The 22,916-nt window shown below is 44.6% G+C and overlaps 1 protein-coding gene across 1 annotated transcript in view; it reads left to right on the top strand.

Moving 5' to 3' along the window:
* Positions 1-22,916, top strand: part of LOC126188808 (cilia- and flagella-associated protein 299-like) — a 63,627-nt gene that overhangs the window by 18,419 nt on the left and 22,292 nt on the right. Inside the window, exon 2 of the mRNA XM_049930421.1 lies at positions 15,429-15,606. Coding sequence (XP_049786378.1) covers positions 15,429-15,606 — 178 coding nt within the window. The remainder of the gene's footprint in view (positions 1-15,428; positions 15,607-22,916) is intronic.

Genomic DNA, 22,916 nt, shown 5'->3' with positions numbered 1-22,916 from the left:
GCTATCGAACGATTACATCGATAGGTCGTGTGAAGAATAAAAGTGTGCAGGATCTTTGGTAGTGTTAACTCTGTCGCGTGGAGCGCGGGCAGAGAGAGAGCAGAGTCTGGCTGGAGTAGCGAGTGGAGCAGGTGTGTTGTGTGAAGCTCCCGCGAGTTGCAGCGCTTTCGGGGTTTGGCAGCATGTAATTGCGCTCGACTTGCGATGATAGTTTCTGACATGGTGTCGCGGACGGGAAGCATTAGCCGGCAGACATCAAGAGCCCGTTTCGTCTGGTGACCGTGTCGAGAAGAAGGCGCGCCAACATCCAGCTTCTGCAACAGCGACGGCCGACAATGAGTGACTGTCGCCACCTCCTCGATCGACCTTCAATCAACCAACAAGGAAGACTGGAAGCACGTAAAGTTTTAGAACTGTATGGCAGACCTCGGCTTTTCAAACTGTTCCATTTTCGTCACTATAATTACAGCAACTTAGCATGAACGTTTGTTGCTCATTGTCCCAATTGCATTACCAAGCAGAGTCCCTTCCTTTTCCGAAATGAACCCGAGTGTCGTTGAAATTCAAACGCCAGCATTAAAGTAATATAGCTAATTCGTTTTCACTGCTTTAATTTCAAAGTTCAGTTAAGGCATTCATAGCTGGCTACAATATTTAGATTACACAAGCACAAATTAAGAGTGCGAGTTTTGTTACCGTATTTTAGCTTACCTGTACTGCAGCTCAGCTTGGTATGTACTAAATTTTACTATTGTTAACTGTTCAGAATCATTTAATTCAAGTTCAAAGTTAAATCTCTTATTTCTAAATTGCGTAGATTCATGTAGCTTTTGAAATGATTGTTGAGGTAGTCCAAGAGTAACCGTATTTTACTGAATTTCGATGTGCTTCAGAAAGAAAGCTCACTATTAACTTCAGTCACTAAATTAACTTTCGATTTTCCTGTTTTATTAATTCTTTTGCTAAATTAAGTCAGAGTGTAGCGAAATTCATTACTTTTGACAAACTTTCAGTTTTCACACTACACGTGTCAACCTTCAGTTGCCACGCTTCTAGTGCTAATTATATGTGTAATAACCTTTCTTTTTCAGTTACTATAGTAATTGTCCTTAGGACTGGCGACCGTAATTTCCCCCAAATCTCAAATATCTAATTACCGCTAGTTAATTGTTAACGTAACGGCCGCACATTTACTTTCTTTATTAACTTTACCCCTTTTCAAAATTAATTTCCACCAGTTTCATTAGCATTTTTCCTTTCATTTAGATGTAACCCTTTCCTCCCTCTTTACCGACAAATTAACTTTGGTGACGATTGCTTTTCCCAAATTTCCATTAGGTACACGCGGTTTAATTTTTCACTGTCATTAAGGTCGATAAGTGAGGGGGAGGTTACACACTGCAGGTGTAAACTACAATATGGGTAGAATTCAGAGTGTATGTAGACTCTGACGTTAGTCAACCTGCATTTGTCAAATTCTGTGGAATAATTTGCTATACACCCTTTTCTGTTAGTTTGAAACGCAAGTACGACTAACCTGGCTGTCTCCAGTTGAGCAGAGGTTTTAATAGCCCACATTTGCTTGCAGTCGATAGCACTGGGTAATCGAAAACCTCCCATGAACCTAAGATCACGGTAGAAACACACCAGCAATCAGAATTTTTAAAAGCTTCAAATGCTGCTCGTCTGATACAGTGATGTGTGGCGTTTTACACATTATTTTATTGATAGTGATCTCGTTCTCATTTTCAGCTCCGTGAATGTATGAAATGTTATCCGTTGCTTTCCATGCTAGGATTAGTTCCTGTCAGGATTCATAACAATTCTCCGCATGTCTTCAAAGTATGCCATAAGCAATTTTAGAGGTATACATGCTGTAAATCTCTTGGTCTCTTCAATTGTTCTACCCACTGGCTCTTCAATGAACCATCCAGCATTTTATAAATCATTCAGATCCGAGGGAGAAGCAGAGATACGTTTTAAGAGTATATGCTATGCCTACATTGCATGTATGATCAGTCTCGACCCCATTAAGTTCATTTTGTATCTCTCGAAACAGAAACGCTAAAGCACTACCGCAGGGTTCGATGCCACTGCAGCAGTACCGTCCCTTTTCGTAAATGACCCATCAAAATATACGAAACTCCTGCACGGGAAGCTTAAAGAGCCTTAGTGCTGGATGAAAATCCTAATTTTATCGTTCTTATTAAATGTGGTTGAAGCATAAGGTTTATCCGAAAAGTATTCCAGGCATACAATACGCTCGTCGTATTCCTCTGGGCTGGTTACTCGTATATCAGCCGAAAGAAACTCGTAGTTCGGACGTGTTATCACGTTGCTGTTCTGTTGTGAAGTGCTGCACTCTGCACTGTACACGTTTGCTTTATATTTTATGCCCTTGCTGTGTCTGAAAATATGAGGACGCAGGGAAGCTGCTGCGACTCCCGGTGGTTGAAAGTCGTCACTGCCACTTCCGGTCCAGTAAGTTAAAGATCGTCGCTTCTTCCTTCGAGATGTGCCGGTTGGTCGAGGTCACTGCCGCCGCTTGTGGTCTCCCGGCAATCTGGGTCGTTATTATCGTCGAGATATTTGTTGGGTCCACTGCAGATCGTAGCCGGCTGAAGGTCGCCACCGCTTCCGGTCCTGACATGTTTCTGCATATTCGAGGTCACTGTTGGTTCCACGTTAGACGTAGGCCTAGTTGTACAATGATTTCCTTTCCACGCACTTTGTTATCCTGGTTCACAATATGCAGCTCCGCATAGCCCAATGTCTAAACTGTGACTCGAAGGTAACCAGCGTTCGTAGGTGTCTCAAAGAACTTATACCCTGTTCCAGCTGATGGGAAGAATTCGTATGTTGTGTGAATCAATCTATTGTTGAGATAAGGGTTTGTTGCAGTGTTACACTAAACATGGTTTATACTGACAGGATGTATATCTACTGACTGGTACGATCTGTAAAAACCTGCCCTTTGTGAAATCCAGTAGTCGTCCTATTGAACCTTTCTGCTTAAAGTCAATCGCCGCAATCGGTGTCTTTATTTCAGATTTAAGTGTATTGGTGTTTGCACATAGCATAAGCCCTTTTCAAACCGTTTTAAAACATCATTTAAATCGTCAGTATCGTACGCACCAGATTCTGTTTCCACAATTTCTACTTTACCGTTAATTGCCAGATGAAGTTTGTTGTTAGCCTCAGTGATATTCGGCATGTTTTTGTATGTCTCCAGTCCAATCAGAGCAATACTCCATTACCAATAGCTTAATTCAATTGGTAGGATGTAATTCGCGTGTAATACTGACGATTATTCTTTTAAAGTCAGTGTATATGACAGTCCATCTGAAGCTCTACTGATGAGTGGATGTTTAATGAACCTCCTTCTTTACCCGTCTTCGTAAACTTTAGGAGGAAGGTGATACCACCACCATCTAGATTCTAGACTGTGTCTCTTATCATGCATGTTATGCTACTGTGCTGACTATGCTCTGCGTACCCCATTATATAGCAAATTGTCAGCGTCAATGCAGCTGCTTTGGTTGCAGCTGGTGTTGTATTCCCTCAACATCTTATGCCACGCTCTATGAGAAACAGATGTGGTTCTGAACTCTTCTGTATTTCCTCTTTGTAAAAGCATCCTGAAATTTCAGTGCCATTACTATCCTTTAAGATGTAAGTTCTGGGGTTTGTTCTCTGCATTTTCTAAACTGTGAACATCTCACTCTACCACTTTCAGAGGTGCCCAGGAAGTAAATATTAAAGTGTTGGTGCCCATGAAAATTGTAGAACACACGTCTTCTGTCGGTGAAGTACTATTGTAACTCTTCTGGTGGCTGTAGGTCTCCAAATGAGTCGAAATAGTAGACGTTATTTGTATTTTTCTTAACATACGCTACCCAATTGGTTCCTGGTACCACAGCAAAATCTAAATTTACAGTTCTGCATTCTCCAGATTTATGTATCCCACATAAACACACCATGGAATCTTAGAATAGTGAATTTTTTTTCTAACAAACTTGACCAGGTCTGTATTTGTAACAGATCGGCCTGGTAGGACAGTTAATGGGCTTTTTTTATTTATGAAAACCTTTCTTGTATGGTTTCAGATACAGTACTTTCCCGATGGCTGCTGCTTCCATAATGTGGTTGTGTATTCTTGCTTTCTCTAGCTGCTCCAGGGAATTCTATGCGTTCTCAACTGTTCTGGCACTAGCCCTGCACCACCAGTCTGTGAACCTATCGCTGAGATACCTGGGAGGGCAGGAATGAGGAAGGGGAGAATTTCACCTGATGTCTTTGGTATTGGCAGATCCTGGGGTGCTTTAACCAGTCCTTTATGCTTCAGGGCGCTTTTACCTGCGTTCGTCGCTGTTAAGATACAGCTCTTTAAACGCACCTGCCATGGTTTCTCCTTCTTCATCATCGTTGTCTTCTTCTTCTTCTTCGTCTTCTTCTTACTCAGTGCACGACGTGCGCCGTTAATTACTTGTTTACAACTCACACCCAAGCCGAACTTAATTTTACTACGCATGGTTTTTTCGACTAAAAATACTGCAATGCGCTACCCTATACCAATATACGTTCCCGCCCATATTGCCCTGGCTTTATCAGATAAAATTCGGTCCGCAACATGACGTTCTTATAGAGCTTACGCCTCGACAAACAGATTAATCACCACAAGCCAACCTTTTTTGAAGCTTTGTACCAGATCCACAGTAATTATACCACAGAATGTCCAATTCAGCTGGAAGTTTGTCCAGAATACCACCACCATCTAGATTCTAGAATGTGTCTCTTATCATGCATGTTATGCTACTGTGCTGACTATGCTCTGCGTACCCCATTATATAGCAAATTGTCAGCGTCAATGCAGCTGCTTGGGTTGCAGCTGGTGGTGTATTCCCTCAACATCTTATGCCACGCTCTATGAGAAACACATGTGGTTCTGAAATCTTCTGTATTTCCTCTTTGTAAAAGCATCCTGAAATTTCAGTGCCATTGCTATCCTTTAAGATGTAAGTTCTGGGGTTTGTTCTCTGCATTTTCTAAACTGTGAACATCTCACTCAACCACTTTCGGAGGTATGACTTCTCAAACGCCGTCTTGTCTCTGAGATATCTATCAAAAAACCTACATTAAATTTGTTTATGTGGACAAAACATTTTAACACGACAGTATACATTATCAGTAGTCCATTACCATGAACGTCAATTGGTTTCATTTTTATAATTCTATGTTTGGTTGATTAGTTTCATTTTTATTGTGCTATGTTTGGTTCGATTACACTGTGCAACTATTTCTGGGACGATATCCATCCATTTGTATGAGCTGTGAAGATTAAAATGCATCCACATTTGAGCTTTTATTTTCTGTTCGAACATTTCATACTTGCCTTCAGGTGGGTGAATGTTGAGTAGTGATGTATTCCATACCCATGGATCACAGTCTTGAAATACCTATTGTAAAACTTCCCACCACGATCAGTTTGGAGGTTGCCTGGACATCGATTCGTCGCTCTCAGCAACAAATGTTCAAACACCTCTGTGACATATTTCACCATTTTTGTTTTCACAGAAAATGCCCAGGCAAATTAGGAGTATGTATCAATGGGTGAAGGTCGCGGTTAAAGCAGGCTCAGACATGGTAATTGGATGTCTCTATAGGCCCCCTGGCTCAGCAGCTGTTGTGGCTGAGCACCTAAAGGATAATTTGGAAAATATTTCGAGTAGATTTCCCCACCATGTTATAGTTCTGGGTGGAGATTTTAATATGCCGGATATAGACTGGGAGACTCAGACGTTCATAACGGGTGGCAGGGACAAAGAATCCAGTGAAATTTTTTTAAGTGCTTTATCTGAAAACTACCTTGAGCAGTTAAACAGAGAACCGACTCGTGGCGATAACATATTAGACCTTCTGGTGACAAACAGACCCGAACTATTTGAAAAAGTTAACGCAGAACAGGGAATCAGTGATCATAAAGCGGTTACGGCATCGATGATTTCAGCCGTAAATAGGAATATTAAAAAGGGTAGGAAGATTTTTCTGTTTAGAAAAAGTGATAAAAAGCAGATTTCAGAGTACCTGTTGGCTCAACACAAAAGTTTTGTCTCAAGTACTGATAGTGTTGAGGATCAGTGGACAAAGTTCAAAACCATCGTACAATATGCGTTAGATGAGTATGTGCCAAGCAAGATCGTAAGAGATGGAAAAGAGCCACCGTGGTTCAACAACCGAGTTAGAAAACTGCTGCGGAAGCAAAGGGAACTTCACAGCAATCATAAACATAGCCAAAGCCTTGCAGACAAACAAAAATTACGCGAAGCGAAATGTAGTGTGAGGAGGGCTATGCGAGAGGCGTTCAATGAATTTGAAAGTAAAGTTCTATGTACTGACTTGGCAGAAAATCCTAAGAAATTTTGGTCTTATGTCAAAGCGGTAGGTGGATCAAAACAAAATGTCCAGACACTCTGTGACCGAGATGGTACTGAAACAGAGGATGACGGACTAAAGGCCGAAATACTAAATGTCTTTTTCCAAAGTTGTTTCACAGAGGAAGATTGCACTGTAGTTCCTTCTCTAGATTGTCGCACAGATGACAAAATGGTAGATATCGAAATAGACGACAGAGGGATAGAGAAACAATTAAAATCGCTCAAAAGAGGAAAGGCCTCTGGACCTGATGGGATACCAGTTAAATTTTACACAGAGTACGCGAAGGAACTTGCCCCCCTTCTTGCAGCGGTGTACCGTAGGTCTCTAGAAGAGCGTAGCGTTCCAAAGGATTGGAAAAGGGCACAGGTCATCCCCGTTTTCAAGAAGGGACGTCGAACAGATGTGCAGAACTATAGACCTATATCTCTAACGTCGATCAGTTGTAGAATTTTGGAACACGTATTGTGTTCGAGTATAATGACTTTTCTGGAGACTAGAAATCTACTCTGTAGGAATCAGCATGGGTTTCGAAAAAGACGGTCATGTGAAACCCAGCTCGCGCTATTCGTCCACGAGACTCAGAGGGCCATAGACACGGGTTCACAGGTAGATGCCGTGTTTCTTGACTTCCGCAAGGCGTTCGATACAGTTCCCCACAGTCGTTTATTGAACAAAGTAAGAGCATATGGACTATCAGACCAATTGTGTGATTGGATTGAGGAGTTCCTAGATAACAGGACGCAGCATGTTATTCTCAATGGAGAGAAGTCTTCCGAAGTAAGAGTAATTTCAGGTGTGCCGCAGGGGAGTGTCATAGGACCGTTGCTATTCACAATATACATAAATGACCTGGTGGATGACATCGGAAGTTCACTGAGGCTTTTTGCAGATGATGCTGTGGTGTATCGAGAGGTTGTAACAATGGAAAATTGTACTGAAATGCAGGAGGATCTGCAGCGAATTGACGCATGGTGCAGGGAATGGCAACTGAATCTCAATGTAGACAAGTGTAATGTGCTGCGAATACACAGAAAGATAGATCCTTTATCATTTAGCTACAAAATAGCAGGTCAGCAACTGGAAGCAGTTAATACCATAAATTATCTGGGAGTACGCATTAGGAGTGATTTAAAATGGAATGATCATATAATGTTGATTGTCGGTAAAGCAGATGCCAGACTGAGATTCATTGGAAGAATCCTAAGGAAATGCAATCCAAAAACAAAGGAAGTAGGTTACAGTACGCTTGTTAGAAGATATAGAGAAGATCCAACGGAGAGCAGCGCGCTTCGTTACAGGATCATTTAGTAATCGCGAAAGCGTTACGGAGATGATAGATAAACTCCAGTGGAAGACTCTGCAGGAGAGACGCTCAGTAGCTCGGTACGGGCTTTTGTCAAAGTTTCGAGAACATACCTTCACCGAAGAGTCAAGCAGTATATTGCTCCCTCCTACGTATATCTCGCGAAGAGACCATGAGGATAAAATCAGAGAGATTAGAGCCCACACAGAGGCATACCGACAATCCTTCTTTCCACGAACAATACGAGACTGGAATAGAAGGGAGAACCGATAGAGGTACTGAAGGTACCCTCCGCCACACACCGTCAAGTGGCTTGCGGAGTATGGATGTAGATGTAGATGTAGAATGACCATTCAAATATATTTGAGTTCATTATTTGCAAATGAATACTTCCACATATCTACAAGATTATCCTGCCATAAGTAATCGAAACCTTTAATCATAACATGCCTACGAGGGTATGTTTCGTGTGCTGATTTGTGCAGTTCTTGAACTGCTGTCACCATACATCTTCCATTATAAGCCTCTCTGTGAGCTTGGAGATTATTGAAAGAAACTTATTCAAATAAGCAGTATTACCAGCAGAAACTGATGCCATGAGCCGCAGTCGATCTTCTAGCTCACTGGGGCCGTCGTTGCATATATACTGTGGGATCGATTGCTGACTCTTTCCTGCTGGATGTCAATACCATCATCAATACTGTATCAAACATCTATTATAGGTTTTGTAATGGTTCTATATTTCGCACAGCACCAGTTTCCCACTTTATAATGTACACCAGTCAACTGCAGTACTTCATCACATCTTCAGATTTTTGGGTGAATAATTTACTGTTTTTCTGGGATTCAGTAGAAGAGGTTCATTAGGCCATTTGTTTTCTGATGTCCCCTGTCACCTATCTGTATGGTTTTTTCTTTTAAACTTACAGGGTGGGTGCCCAACATGTACGGTATTTCACCACTGACACCAAATGTTTTGTCTATCCTAGCACCTCTGTGACAGTTAATGAAATCAGCAACGCTGTCGTCATTGTGTAATTGCGCTAAGAATTCATCGAGAGAATCAGTAACTGGTTTAAGGATTTCTCTCGGTGTCTGCTCTCGATCCAAATGTCCTGACCTTAGCAGTCATAACTTCTCTCGAACAACCTTCTTTGCCGCAGTGACCTTATATTTAGTCGATATCTTCCTGCATAATAAGTGGATTCCTTTGCAGAGTGCAACTTATACATACTCCGTCCAATTCTATCAACCTTTACAGTTACGTTGTGTACATTCGTTTAAATTCTATTAAACTTCACAGCTAAGTCGTCTACCTCCTTTCTCAGAATTATCCGGCTGTATGTTTCTAGTTCCTTAACCCTAGTTCTAAGTCGTTGATCAGTTTCAGTCTCGATATGTGTTCGAGTGGCTGAAATTTTACATCTATGTACAGACGCATTCTCTGTCTGTGCACACCTGTCTTTTTGGCTGAGTGCCTTACATACAGGCAAACTTATCCATGTTGTTATGTAAACTAATGAACTCACCTAGCCGGCCGCTGTGGCTCAACAGTTCTAGGCGCTTCAGTCCGGAACCGCGCTGCTGCTATTTCCGCAGGTTCGAATCATGCTTCAGGCATGGATGTGTGTGATGTCTTTAAGTTAGTTAGGTTTAAGTAGTTCTAAGTCTAGGGGACTGATGACCTCAGATGTTAAGTCCCATAGTGCTTAGAGCCATCTGAACCATTTTTGAACTCATCACTTTTTGTCATAGCTATCTATAAAGAAACCCCAGGAAGTTTCGTCTATAACTAATGTTATGCAGTTTTCTTGATTTATCAATAAGAAGAAACCTGTACTGTGTGTGATTCCAGCAGTCTCCACATACCTTTACAAATTCATTGAGTGACATATCAATTTCTACATGAAATTGGTAAATGTGCTTTAAATTCAAATTATGTTGTTTCATGCCAATGATGAGGTCTGCATTATCTCTCACCAGCTGTTTCGGTATTCTGGAATATATTTGACTCAAATAAAATAGTCAAGGCCCGTATGACGAACAAAACAGAAATATCGTCGAATTTGATCCTGGTTTTCCACAGCAACACCATCAAATATGAATACGGTGTTTGGCTTTACTTTTTCTGGAAGAGGGACTTGACTGCTTTGACTAAAGTCATGTGCGTTACATCATCGACACCTTGCAGTTTCTCTTCCAGGAGCTGGTACTAGGGCCAAAATAGCGTTTTTTGAAAACAGCAGATTCCATTCGAGTTTGTAGGCAGTGACATGAGAATATTTGTCTTGCTGCAGCTCAATTGAGCTACAATTATCACCTGTGTATTACTAGGTAGAAATATCCCATTCTTCTTCTGGTCTTCTTCCACACCATCACAGGACCAGTCACTTACAACACAGTCCTGATATTTCACTCACCCCGCCATGATACCGACTACGTCAGTTTTTGGAATGCAATAGGTTTTCATATAAGTATATATACATGTCACCAACTGAGCTGCAATGCTCATAGAGTATATATACACTTGAAAGTACCATCTGTCTTTTAGTTTAACAATGACTGAAGACGTTTACTGTGGTGACGAGGTGATTCAGACAGCTTGGTGTTGCTGCCATATACTAGACATTATAGTGAAAATACAGGTAGCAATAACATTATTATGAGCAGTATGAAAAAATAAACATGATTTGCGCTACCAGACATATTTTTATTTAACAGTCATACATTGGGTGCACTACATCATAAAATCAACTGGTTCTATCTTTAATCTTCACACCTCTACAGACTTTAGCACATAAAACTTTCTTGTATTCACAGAATTCAGCATGTATTTCTCTCAAACTCATTGGTGTTCCTTTAGCTTCTTCTTTTGGCACCATATTGATGCAGTGCTCTAAATCGTCGGCAGTTCATTCCATTCCAACTCTGAAAACCACACTTTAACTCTTCTCACTCCATTTTCAATTTCTAACACAACACGCCAGTCATTTTCCACGGATGCTTCTATACCGATATTTAAGCGCTTTGAACCGCTAACTGTTAAATTGTAAGTTGACGTGAAAAGCAGTTGAGCAGTGGGAGAAATTGGTAACTTCTCATCTACCACATCAACATTCTTCCTTGCAGACACTGGAATGTTTTGGGATGGTCTGTGTGTCAGAGACCAATATTGACCTGCGCCCTGTGTGGTATAGGGTCCCTAGAACAATTATTCCGAGAGTTAGCGACTGGATGGATGTCTTCATCACAGAAATCGATGATAGGGGTGAGTAATAGCAGCTCATTGTCCCGCTTCAACATGCTGGTCAGTTGTGCTACAGTATCCCACGGTCCTGTTGCTGCTGCTGGTCCTGATGGGCCGGAGGTCGCTGCAGGTCCCGATGAACTGGCGGTGGTTGCTGCTGGCCTGGACACGTCAGAGCTCACTGAACAAAGAGGAAGAATAAACAATAAGCATTCCACACACAAAAGACGTGGAGCTGAACAAAGACATGGAGCTAAACCACAGGCTCTTAGTTTTACGTTTCTTGTGGGAGGTGGAGGCTGGTGGTAATCTTGGTTGCTTTTAACACTTCATGGTTCTTCCACTGACTGACTGTCCCTTATATACCTGACGTCATGACTACCTTATTGGATTCAGCATTTCTTTTGGCTCCCGCCAATTTCCAGATGGGGGAGGGAGGAATGCAGCGTTCCTGTTGGTTCCCAGGGGAACGAAACCCGTTTTAAGTGTCCTCAGTCGAGCCCCATGCATCAAGACAAGCCCTTCTGGTTCATTCAGTCTGGAGTAGTGCAGCAGAACAAAGTTATCTTTCTGGAGTAGTGCAACAGAACAAAGTTATTTCTGCACTGTGGATTTACAGACCATTTCAAAATCATGAACAGATGCAGGACAAGCAATAGTTTCTGTGAGTTGCGAAATCCGTCCTCAACACATCCCACTGCATCACCATTAGTTGCTGAAAAGTATTCTCCCTACCATCATCCATTTATCACCTCCTTCCATTCTTTATGTAGGAGTCTATGGACACATGCTCAGTTGTATACTTACAGATCATACACTTATTAAGCTCCTCTCTCAATATCTTGTCAACTGAACACACTTTCTGCCAAAAATAAAGGGAGTGCCTTACTATCCAGCCTTTCTACGCCAGTTAACAAGTGGGAGAGGAGAGGGGAGGAACCCTGTCTCTCACAAAATGATTAAATAATAAATATGCAAAATGAGTTTTATAAATAAACAATATATCTTCTGCAATGTAACTAACGTTGATTTGAATTTCCTCTCCAGCATCTAAGCACAGACTGCGTCTTTTTTCCAGTAATTCACAGAGTGGAGGGAGGGGGGAGGGGAGGAAAAGTGGGAGGGTGCAGTTGGGCAGAGGAGGGGTGGATTGGTGGGATTTCCCAGGGGGGGGGGAAGTGGCTTAGAACTGAACTGTGAAGAGGTGACGATAAAAGTGTCCCAGGACCGGCATCCCTATTACATATGCGTGGGAGAGGAGGAGGTGGAGAGTGTGGGATTGGTAGCTTCTCAGAAGGATGGGTTATCCCCAGGGGGTTATAAATCAACCCCCATGTGGTCATAAGCCAATTAGTATAACAATAGATTAATATGGAGGAAGGAGGTAAGGGGCAAACCATTTAGCAGCACAATAGATTTGATGACATCTGGGGCGAGGAGCATTGGGGGTTGCGTGAAAAACCATTTAGCAGAACATTAGACTAAAGGGAGCAATGGTTTAATTGATCAATTTAATTAATTAGCGTATCAGTTTGATATCAAAAGTGGCGTAGATCGGCTTTACCCCACTATTGACCCCTTTCTCTTCCAGGTGTTGCCTGTGTTTTAAAATTTCATTATGATTTTCTTTAAACCATTTAATGAAATTGGGCCCCTCCTCACACCTTTCAGTTGGCGGTACTCTATCAGTGCAGCATTGGATTACTGCCGTTCAGATAAAACAGTTCTGCTAACGGAGTACAGTCTCTATTCTCGATAGCCATACTGTTTACTCATGTTATGGCTTGTCTAATGACAATGTTTATGTCACACTGTCGTACAAACAGTGTACAGCGCCACATTCGCTCATTTTTACCAATTGCTCTCCTCCAGCAAATGTTTTTGTTGGAAAGTAGAGATCGTCGCCTGTTGAAGTTATTTCGTTACACTGGTAATCAGCATTAGGATATGTTGGCGTTTTTGGGAAATTAGGTAAAATTTGATTCAAATGTAAGAAGCCTGTAAATCAGTGGTCGTCAAATTGTGGCCCGCAGACCGCATGAGCCTCAAATCAAATATCCATGCAGCCCGAGGATCTCATCTATATCTACATCTACACCTACATGGACACTCTGTAAATCACATTTAAGTGCCTGGCAGAGGGTTCAACGAACCATCTTCACAATTTTCTATTAATCCAACCTCGTATAGCGCGCGGAAAGAACGAATACCTATGTCTTTCCGTACGAGCTCTAATTTCCCTTATTTTATCATGGTGATCGTTTCTTCCTATGTAGGTCGGTGTCAGCAAAATATTTTCGTATTCGGAGGAGAAAGTTGGTGGTCGGAATTTCGTGAGAAAATTCCGTCACAACGAAAAACGCCTTTCTTTTAATGATGTCCAGCCCAAATCCTCTATCTCTCCCATATTTCGCAATAATGCAAAACGTGCTGCCCTTCTTTGATCTTTTTGATGTACTCTGTCAATCGTATCTGGTAAGGATGCCACACCGCGCAGCAGTATTCTAAAAGAGGACGGACAAGAGTAGTGTAGGCAGTCTCCTTAGTGGATCTCAGTAGTATTTTACTCGTGTTAGCGATCCGGCCCGGTTTCGCACTGGTAACACAAAGAATCTGCGGCCGGAGCACTTGTTAGCGGCAATTTATTTGAAGGGGCACTCCTTAGAGTAATGATTAAAAATCGCAGAACAGCGTTAGTTAAGTGAATATCATGGCCCTCTTATCCGTTATTTAAGCATTCGGTACCACGACGCTTCCGTTACCAATCACGCACTTTACCACTAGAACACTAGATCATCAACTTCGATTCTACTCTACAGTTTGATATGGAATCCTAACGTCATTCTGCCTCTGCCGATCTTATACTTCATTGGGAGATGTATGCTAGGTTATAAGACAGTGAAAAATCCGCGGTCCGACTGGTTTCTAATCCGCGAGCTTCCGGTTTTCAGGCAGGCGCTTTATCGGTAAACCACCAGATTCGACTCAGAGTCTGCTGAAGCTTCACTGTTGTCTGCAGATGCGGTGACTTTACAGTTATGTGGCAATGGCATCGTTTCCAAACCAATTTTAACGAAATATTTATAAAATTTTACACAGAAATCATCCTCGTGAATCTGTCTATCTGGTAGTCAAAACTGGATCAAAATCACTAGTTCTTGAGATTAGCCCGAATATAGAGGCAGAAGCGAACGGTCAACCTCAGTTTATGTGTATGAAGAACAGGGAATGCTTCTAGCAACTAACAGCCAAATCCAAAGACCTCAACTAACGTTAAGAGGTTCTTACGAGTATAGGTTTCCTGGTCAGTAACAAAGAAATATAATTACAGAGACAGTAATACTGTAAAGATGTGCTAACAAAGAAATATAATTACAGAGACAGTAATACTGTAAAGATGTGCTCACTTTTAACTGACGTTGGTGAATTCGGACTTGAGCTGAATAAAAGTGACAGCTTACGTCAGGGGCAGAGGAGTAAGTAGCGTTACCACTACGAGATTAGAGGATGTGAGAGGGAGAATGTTTTATTGTTTGTCTTCCAGTAGTTCAAAATGTCTCTGAGCACCATGGGACTTAACATCTGAGGTCATCAGTCCCCTAGAGCTTAGAACTACTTAAACCTAACTAACCTAAGGACATCACACACATCCATGCCCGAGGCAGGATTCGAACCTGCGACCGTAGCGGTCGCGCGGTTCCAGACTGAAGCGCCTTTAACCGCGTGGCCACACTGGCCGGCTCTTCCAGTAGTAACAACTCACTGACGTGGGCGACTCCTACCGATCTACTAAAACAGTTAATAAACATTTGTCATTATTTCTCGTGTTGCATTTAAATATAATTACTGTTATTAATCAGCTACCGGTAATCACCCGCTCACATAGAAAACACAAGAACACATCATGAGGCAACTACATTGTTACAACTTTGGCGTCGCTGTGGGGTGGGCAGCAAAGTGAAAAAGAGAACAGTCGACACGAAATGTTTCGAAAGGTGCCGACTTTTAACGATCGGTGCTTGGCTGCCAGCTGTCAAATCCCTTATTGTAGGTGGTATATTAGGGGTCATAAAAATAAGACCGTTACCTGTGCGGCCCGAGGCGCCGCCCCAGAATGTCAGTATTGTTTCTCGAGTAAAAAAGTTTGACGACGACTGCTGTGATAATTGTGGTCTATTGCGTGCAGTTAACAGAAGATGGAAGAGGGCAGGGCTGTGAGGCGGGTCCCGGCGGGGTCAGGGATTTTCACCTGCCTCGAGATGACTGGGTGTTTGTGTTGTCCTCATCATTTCATCATCATCCAGGAAAGTGGCGAAATTGGACTGAGCAAAGATTGGGTAATTGTACGGGCGCTGATAACCACGCAGTTGAGCGCCCCACAAACCAAACATCATCATCATGTGAGGCGGGTGGAGTGTCAGACCGGCACTGGCTGCTGCGCAGGAACCCCAACACTCTGTCGCGGGAGCAGTTCGAGCAGCGGCGGCGCGCGGCCGCGCTCTTCCAGACGCCGGCGCTGCTGGAGCAGCGCGACTGCTCCGTGCTGGCCGGGCCCATCTCCGACCCGCTGCTCGTCGCGCTCGCCGACCGCGAGAGGGCCAACCGCCGCGGGGACCTCGCTGTGAGTCCGCACTGACACACCCACTCGTTTGTTACGCCTGCAGCCAGGTTTCAGAACATCTCGCGCTTCCTCAATTACATACAGGATTATTACAAATGATTGAAGCGATTTCACAGCTCTACAATAACTTTATTATTTGACATATTTTCACAATGCTTTGCACACACATACAAAAACCCAAAAAGTTTTTTTAGGCATTCACAAGTGTTCTATATGTGCCCCTTTAGTGATTCGGCAGACATCAAGCCGATAATCAAGTTCCTCCCACACTCGGCGCAGCATGTCCCCCTCAATGAGTTCGAAAGCACCGTTGATGCGAGCTCGCAGTTCTGGCACGTTTCTTGGTAGAGGAGATTTAAACACTGAATCTTTCACATAACCCCACAGAAAGAAATCGCATGGGGTTAAGTCGGGAGAGCGTGGAGGCCATGACATGAATTGCTGATCATGATCTCCACCACGACCGATCCATCGGTTTTCCAATCTCCTGTTTAAGAAATGCCGAACATCATGATGGAAGTGCGGTGGAGCACCATCCTGTTGAAAGATGAAGTCCGCGCTGTCGGTCTCCAGTTGTGGCATGAGCCAATTTTCCAGCATGTCCAGATACACGTGTCCTGTAACGTTTTTTTCGCAGAAGAAAAAGGGGCCGTAAACTTTAAACCGTGAGGTTGCACAAAACACGTTAACTTCTGGTGAATTGCGAATTTGCTGCACGAATGCGTGAGGATTCTCTACCGCCCAGATTCGCATATTGTGTCTCTTTACTTCACCATTAAGAAAAAATGTTGCTTCATCACTGAAAACAAGTTTCGCACTGAACGCATCCTCTTCCATTAGCTGTCGCAACCGCGCCGAAAATTCAAAGCGTTTGACTTTGTCATCGGGTGTCAGGGCTTGTAGCAATTGTAAACGGTAAGGCTTCTGCTTTAGCCTTTTCCGTAAGATTTTCCAAACCGTCGGCTGTGGTACGTTTAGCTCCCTGCTTGCTTTATTCGTCGACTTCCGCGGGCTACGCGTGAAACTTGCCCGCACGCGTTCAACCGTTTCTTCGCTCACTGCAGGCCGACCCGTTGATTTCCCTTTACAGAGGCATCCAGAAGCTTTAAACTGCGCATACCATCGCCGAATGGAGGTAGCAGTTGGTAGATCTTTGTTGAACTTCGTCCTGAAGTGTCGTTGCACTGTTATGACTGACTGATGTGAGTGCACGACATACGCTTTCTCGGCTCCTGTCGCCATTTTGTCTCACTGCGCTCTCGAGCGCTCTGGCGGCAGAAACCTGAAGTGCGGCTTCAGCCGAACAAAACTTTATGAGTTTTTCTACGTATCTGTAGTGTGTCGTGACCATATGTCAATGAATGGAGCTACAGTGAATTAATGAAATCGCTTCAATCATTTGTAATAGCCCTGTGTCATCATTCCAAATAATGCAGACATATAAATTTCTTGCTCTAATTAATTTTGCTGTCTTATGTCATGTAAGAGTTTTATGCTGAGGATGTTAATAGCAAGTGACAGTCGTTTTTCACTTGTAGTCAGTTTTACAAGGTTTATCTTTGTAGATATCTGATAGGGCTTGGGTTGGTTGGTTTGGGGAAGGAGACCAGACAGCGTGGTCATCGGCCTCATCGGATTAGGGAAGGATTGGGAAGGAAGTCGGCCGTGCCCTTTCAGAGGAACCATCCCGGCATTTGCCTGGAGTGATTTAGGGAAATCACGGAAAACCTAAATCAGGATGGCCGGACGCGGGATTGAACCGTCGTCCTCCCGAATGCGAGTCCAGTGTCTAACCACTGCGCCATCCTGCTCGGTGATAGGGCTTGGGATTGAAGGGCCCCGGAGACGAATGAGGCATCTTTGGTGATAACGCTAGCAACATTGCATGAAATCGTTTCTTGCCGTTGACCCGGCCACACTCGGGCGATTTACAGAGAAATTTCAAACAATGTTTTAAACACCATTTTGTCGTAAAGTTTGAAAATGACATTTTGTTTTAGCAGAAATATCGTGCAATGTCCATAGACTGAGGGGACAAAAGTCATCGAATAGCGATATGCACGTATGCAGTTGGCGTTAATATCGCCTACAAAAGTTGTAAAAGGGCAGTGCATTGGCGGAGCTGTTATTTGTACTCGGGTGGTTCATGTGAAAATGTTTCTGACGTGATCGTGGCCATACGACGGGAATTAACAGACACTGAATGCGGAATGTTACTTGGAGCAAGAAGCACGGACCATTCCATTTTGGAGATCATTAATTGAATATTCCGAGATCCACAATGTCAAGAGTGTGGCGACAATACCAAATTACAGGCATTACCTCTCGCCACCGACAACGTAATGGCCGACGGCCTTCCCTTAACGACAGAGAGTAGTGTCGTTTGCGTACAGTTCTCAGTTGTAACAGACAAGCTACACTGCGTGAAGTAACCGCAAAGATGAATGTGGAACGTACGACGAACATATATGTGCGGACAGTGTGGCAAAGTATGGCGTTAATGGACGGTGGCAGCAGACGACCGACGCGAGTGCCTTTACTAAAAGTAAGACATCGCCTGCAGCTGGTATCCTGGGCTCCTAACGGTATCGGTTGGACCCTAGACGACTGGGAAACAGTGGCCTGGTCATATTAGGCCCAGTTTCAGTTGGTAAGAGCTGATGGTGGGATTCGAGTGTGGTGCAAACCCCGCGAAACCATGGACCCAAGTTGTCAACAAGGCACTGTGCAACTGGTGGCGGCTCCGTGATGGTGTGCCTTGTGTTTACATGGAATGGACAGGGCCCTCTGGTCGAACTCGACCTATCATTGACTGGAAATGGTTGTGGTCGGCTACTTGGAGACCATTTGCAGCCCCTCATGGACTTCATGTTCACAAACGATGGAATTTTTATGGATGACAGTGCGCCATGTCACTGAGCCACAATTGTCCGCGATTGATTTGAGGCATATTGTGAACAATTAGAGCTAATGCTTTGGCCACCCAGATCACCCGACGTGAATGCTGTCGAACATTTATGGGAAATAATCCAGAGGTCAGTTCGTGCACAAAGTCCAGCACTGGCAATACTTTCGTAATTATATGCGGCTGTAGAGGCAGCATGGACAGTATCTCTGCAGGGGACTTCCAACGACGTGTTGGCCGGCCGGAGTGGCCAAGCGGTTAAAGGCGCTACAGTCTGGACCCGCGCGACTGCTACGGTCGCAGGTTCGGATCCTGCCTCGGGCATGGATGTGTGTGGTGTCCTTAGGTTAGGTGTAAGTAGTTCTAAGTTCTACGGGACTGATGACCTTAGAAAAAAAATGGTTCAAATGGCTCTGAGCATTATGGGACTTAACATCTATGGTCATCAGTCCCCTAGAACTTAGAACTACTTAAACCTAACTAACCTAAGGACGTCACACACATCCATGCCCGAGGCAGGATTCGAACCTGCGACCGTAGCAGTCGCGCGGCTCCGGACTGAGCGCCTAGAACCGCTAGACCACCGCGGCCGGCCGATGACCTTAGAAGTCCCATAGTGCTCAGAGCCATTTGAACCATTTGAATTTGAACGACGTGTTGTGTCCATGCCACGTCGAGTTAACGCACTACGCCGGGCAAAAAGACGTCCGACGCGATATTCGGAGGTATCCCGTGACTTTTGTCCCCTCATCACCCCCGTCTATGTCGATAAATACTAGCAGAAGATGTTAATAAAACGGAAATTGAAATTTATCAAACTTGTCTTGGAATGCCTTACTTAAGAACTGTAGGCTAAGTTTTCATTTATTAGTCTTGTAGTTTAACTACATAAAAGAAAAAAAAATGATTCAAATGGCTCTGAGAACTATGGGACTTAACACCTGTGGTCATCAGTCCCCTAGAACTTAGAAATGTTTAAACCTAACTAACCTAAGGACATCACACACATCCATGCCCGAGGCAGGATTCGAACCTGCGACCGTAGCGGTCACGCGGTTCCAGAATGAAGCGCCTAGAACTGCACGGCCACACCGGGCGGCGTTTAACTACAAATATTTACACAGCGGATTATTAATCTCGATGTGGCCATCAGGGTAATTAAAAAACGTTTACAAACAGACATGGCACATCGGGCGTACAGCAAGGATCAATAATCATATACGAACCAGGAGTCGTAAAGGCTATCGGGGGGCTACTAAATGGCGTTGCTGTTATTTATCCACATGCTGCAAATGGACGTCCATTGCAGGAGAAGCTCAAAGTTTTGTCCAGATGCATCGAAACACGGCTGACACCGACGCTGCAGTCAACGGCGCACCCTCTCAAAGATACCTGTTGTATGTCGCTGATACCCTGCTGCTGCAGCAATCCTGCCCGGTAGGTCCTCCGGCGATGTAGCAGGTGTTTCATAAATAAGGCCCTTCAGATAACCCCGCAGGAAAAAGTCGACTGGGGCCAGATCGCGTGATCGTGAAGCCCATGCGACTCGCCCACCGCGATCAATCCAAAGGCCGGGATAGGTTCATGCACATGTCGCCTTACGTGTCTGCTAAAACGCGCGGGAGCTCCGTCGTGCGGAAAACGAATGCGGCGACGAATAGACATGGGAACACCATTCAGCATGTCCGGCAGAACCTGTCGCAGGAATACGAGATACGTGCGACCATCACGATCATCATGTCGGTTCCAGGTGAATGTACGGCCCCACGAAACAACTTCCGGCGATGCCAGCCCACAAGTGACCATAGCGCCCTCTAGTGGCGTTTGCTACCCACGGTTCCTGTATCGTTACTGATCCTTGTTGTAGGCCCGATGTGCCATGTTAGTTTTTTTTTTTTTGTATCATCCTGTATACGGTGAACCAGAACTCCACCGACAAACTTTCAGAGGTTGTTGAAGGACGCCTTTGAGAATTCTTGTATAACAGACCGACGGTTACGATGGCTCGTTAGAGTTACGGCATTTCGTTTGGTTTGTTACCACAGTTAGCTTTATATCTACACTCCTGGAAATGAAAAAAAGAACACATTGACACCGGTGTGTCAGACCCACCATACTTGCTCCGGACACTGCGAGAGGGCTGTACAAGCAATGATCACACGCACGGCACAGCGGACACACCAGGAACCGCGGTGTTGGCCGTCGAATGGCGCTAGCTGCGCAGCATTTGTGCACCGCCGCCGTCAGTGTCAGCCAGTTTGCCGTGGCATACGGAGCTCCATCGCAGTCTTTAACACTGGTAGCATGCCGCGACAGCGTGGACGTGAACCGTATGTGCAGTTGACGGACTTTGAGCGAGGGCGTATAGTGGGCATGCGGGAGGCCGGGTGGACGTACCACCGAATTGCTCAACACGTGGGGCGTGAGGTCTCCACAGTACATCGATGTTGTCGCCAGTGGTCGGCGGAAGGTGCACGTGCCCGTCGACCTGGGACCGGACCGCAGCGACGCACGGATGCACGCCAAGACCGTAGGATCCTACGCAGTGCCGTAGGGGACCGCACCGCCACTTCCCAGCAAATTAGGGACACTGTTGCTCCTGGGGTATCGGCGAGGACCATTCGCAACCGTCTCCATGAAGCTGGGCTACGGTCCCGCACACCGTTAGGCCGTCTTCCGCTCACGCCGCAACATCGTGCAGCCCGCCTCCAGTGGTGTCGCGACAGGCGTGAATGGAGGGACGAATGGAGACGTGTCGTCTTCAGCGATGAGAGTCGCTTCTGCCTTGGTGCCAATGATGGTCGTATGCGTGTTTGGCGCCGTGCAGGTGAGCACCACAATCGGGACTGCATACGACCGAGGCACACAGGGCCAACACCCGGCATCATGGTGTGGGGAGCGATCTCCTACACTGGCCGTACACCACTGGTGATCGTCGAGGGGACACTGAATAGTGCACGGTAAATCCAAACCGTCATCGAACCCATCGTTCTACCATTCCTAGACCGGCAAGGGAACTTGCTGTTCCAACAGGACAATGCACGTCCGCATGCATCCCGTGCCACCCAACGTGCTCTAGAAGGTGTAAGTCAACTACCCTGGCCAGCAAGATCTCCGGATCTGTCCCCCATTGAGCATGTTTGGGACTGGATGAAGCGTCGTCTCACGCGGTCTGCACGTCCAGCACGAACGCTGGTCCAACTGAGGCGCCAGGTGGAAATGGCATGGCAAGCCGTTCCACAGGACTACATCCAGCATCTCTACGATCGTCTCCATGGGAGAATAGCAGCCTGCATTGCTGCGAAAGGTGGATATACACTGTACTAGTGCCGACATTGTGCATGCTCTGTTGCCTGTGTCTATGTGCCTGTGGTTCTGTCAGTGTGATCATGTGATGTATGTGACCCCAGGAATGTGTCAATAAAGTTTCCCCTTCCTGGGACAATGAATTCACGGTGTTCTTATTTCAATTTCCAGGAGTGTATATTACACTGAAATTAGTGCACAACAGTGCAAATGTCGACGATATGTGCTGTGAGTCTTGTTTCCATTCGCTTACGGTACCATCTCTTGGCAACAGTAGTACACCTTTTATTCTTCGTCTTCGACCTTCCTGTCAGTGCTACCCAGTTTTGTCTTGTGTTTGTTTTTCCTGCAGTATCCATTGTACGTTCACAGTGATACGCAGCAGTACTAATGACGAAAGGCTGGCCAATATGCAAATCGTGTTTGGGTTCACTGAGTGCTCTGGAAGAGCGACACATGTACGCTATGCTCAGCTGTTCCTGCAGCGACGGCGGCTACAACGCAGTGCAGTGTTTCGTTAGAGGGTTGTTGCATTGCTCTGTGTTCTGCATTGTGTGATGCACGTTTGGTTACTTAATATTTCAGACGTCTTCACTGTTGTGGAGGTATCTTCACAGAAACAAGAATGACTGCAGTAACGAACAATAAATTATGCGTTTGTTATTAGTCTGTAACTAGTCAACGGAGACCAAGGGTCCCTTATACCAAAATACTCAGAAGGTATCGTTGAACAACCCCTGAATGCTTATCAGTGAACTTTTGGTTCGTCGATTATGAAATGACGGACCTACGTGTGGGTGCAGACTGGGCGTGTTCTAAAACTGTAAATTGCAATTATGTTACATCATACTGCTTAGAAATTAACTACAAAAATGCGTCTAATTGTCTCACAAAGAAATAAAAATCGCCAGCTCCAGCCCCACGAAATTCTGCTTCCACAGCCCTTGCGTAAAATGCTGCCCACTGTAAAATTGAAACGTATTAATGTTCTTAGATTTGTATAGAAAAATAACAAAAATGTAAAAAAAATACAGAATCATTAACGTGCCACGCTCCAAACCGCTAGCGAACTGACTGGCAGACGCTGCACTTTCGACGA

Source organism: Schistocerca cancellata, chromosome 5, assembly GCF_023864275.1.
Source record: "Schistocerca cancellata isolate TAMUIC-IGC-003103 chromosome 5, iqSchCanc2.1, whole genome shotgun sequence".
Lineage (NCBI taxonomy): Eukaryota > Metazoa > Arthropoda > Insecta > Orthoptera > Acrididae > Schistocerca > Schistocerca cancellata.
Note: the sequence above shows the minus strand (reverse complement) of the source record. Positions and strands in the feature narration are given on the sequence as shown.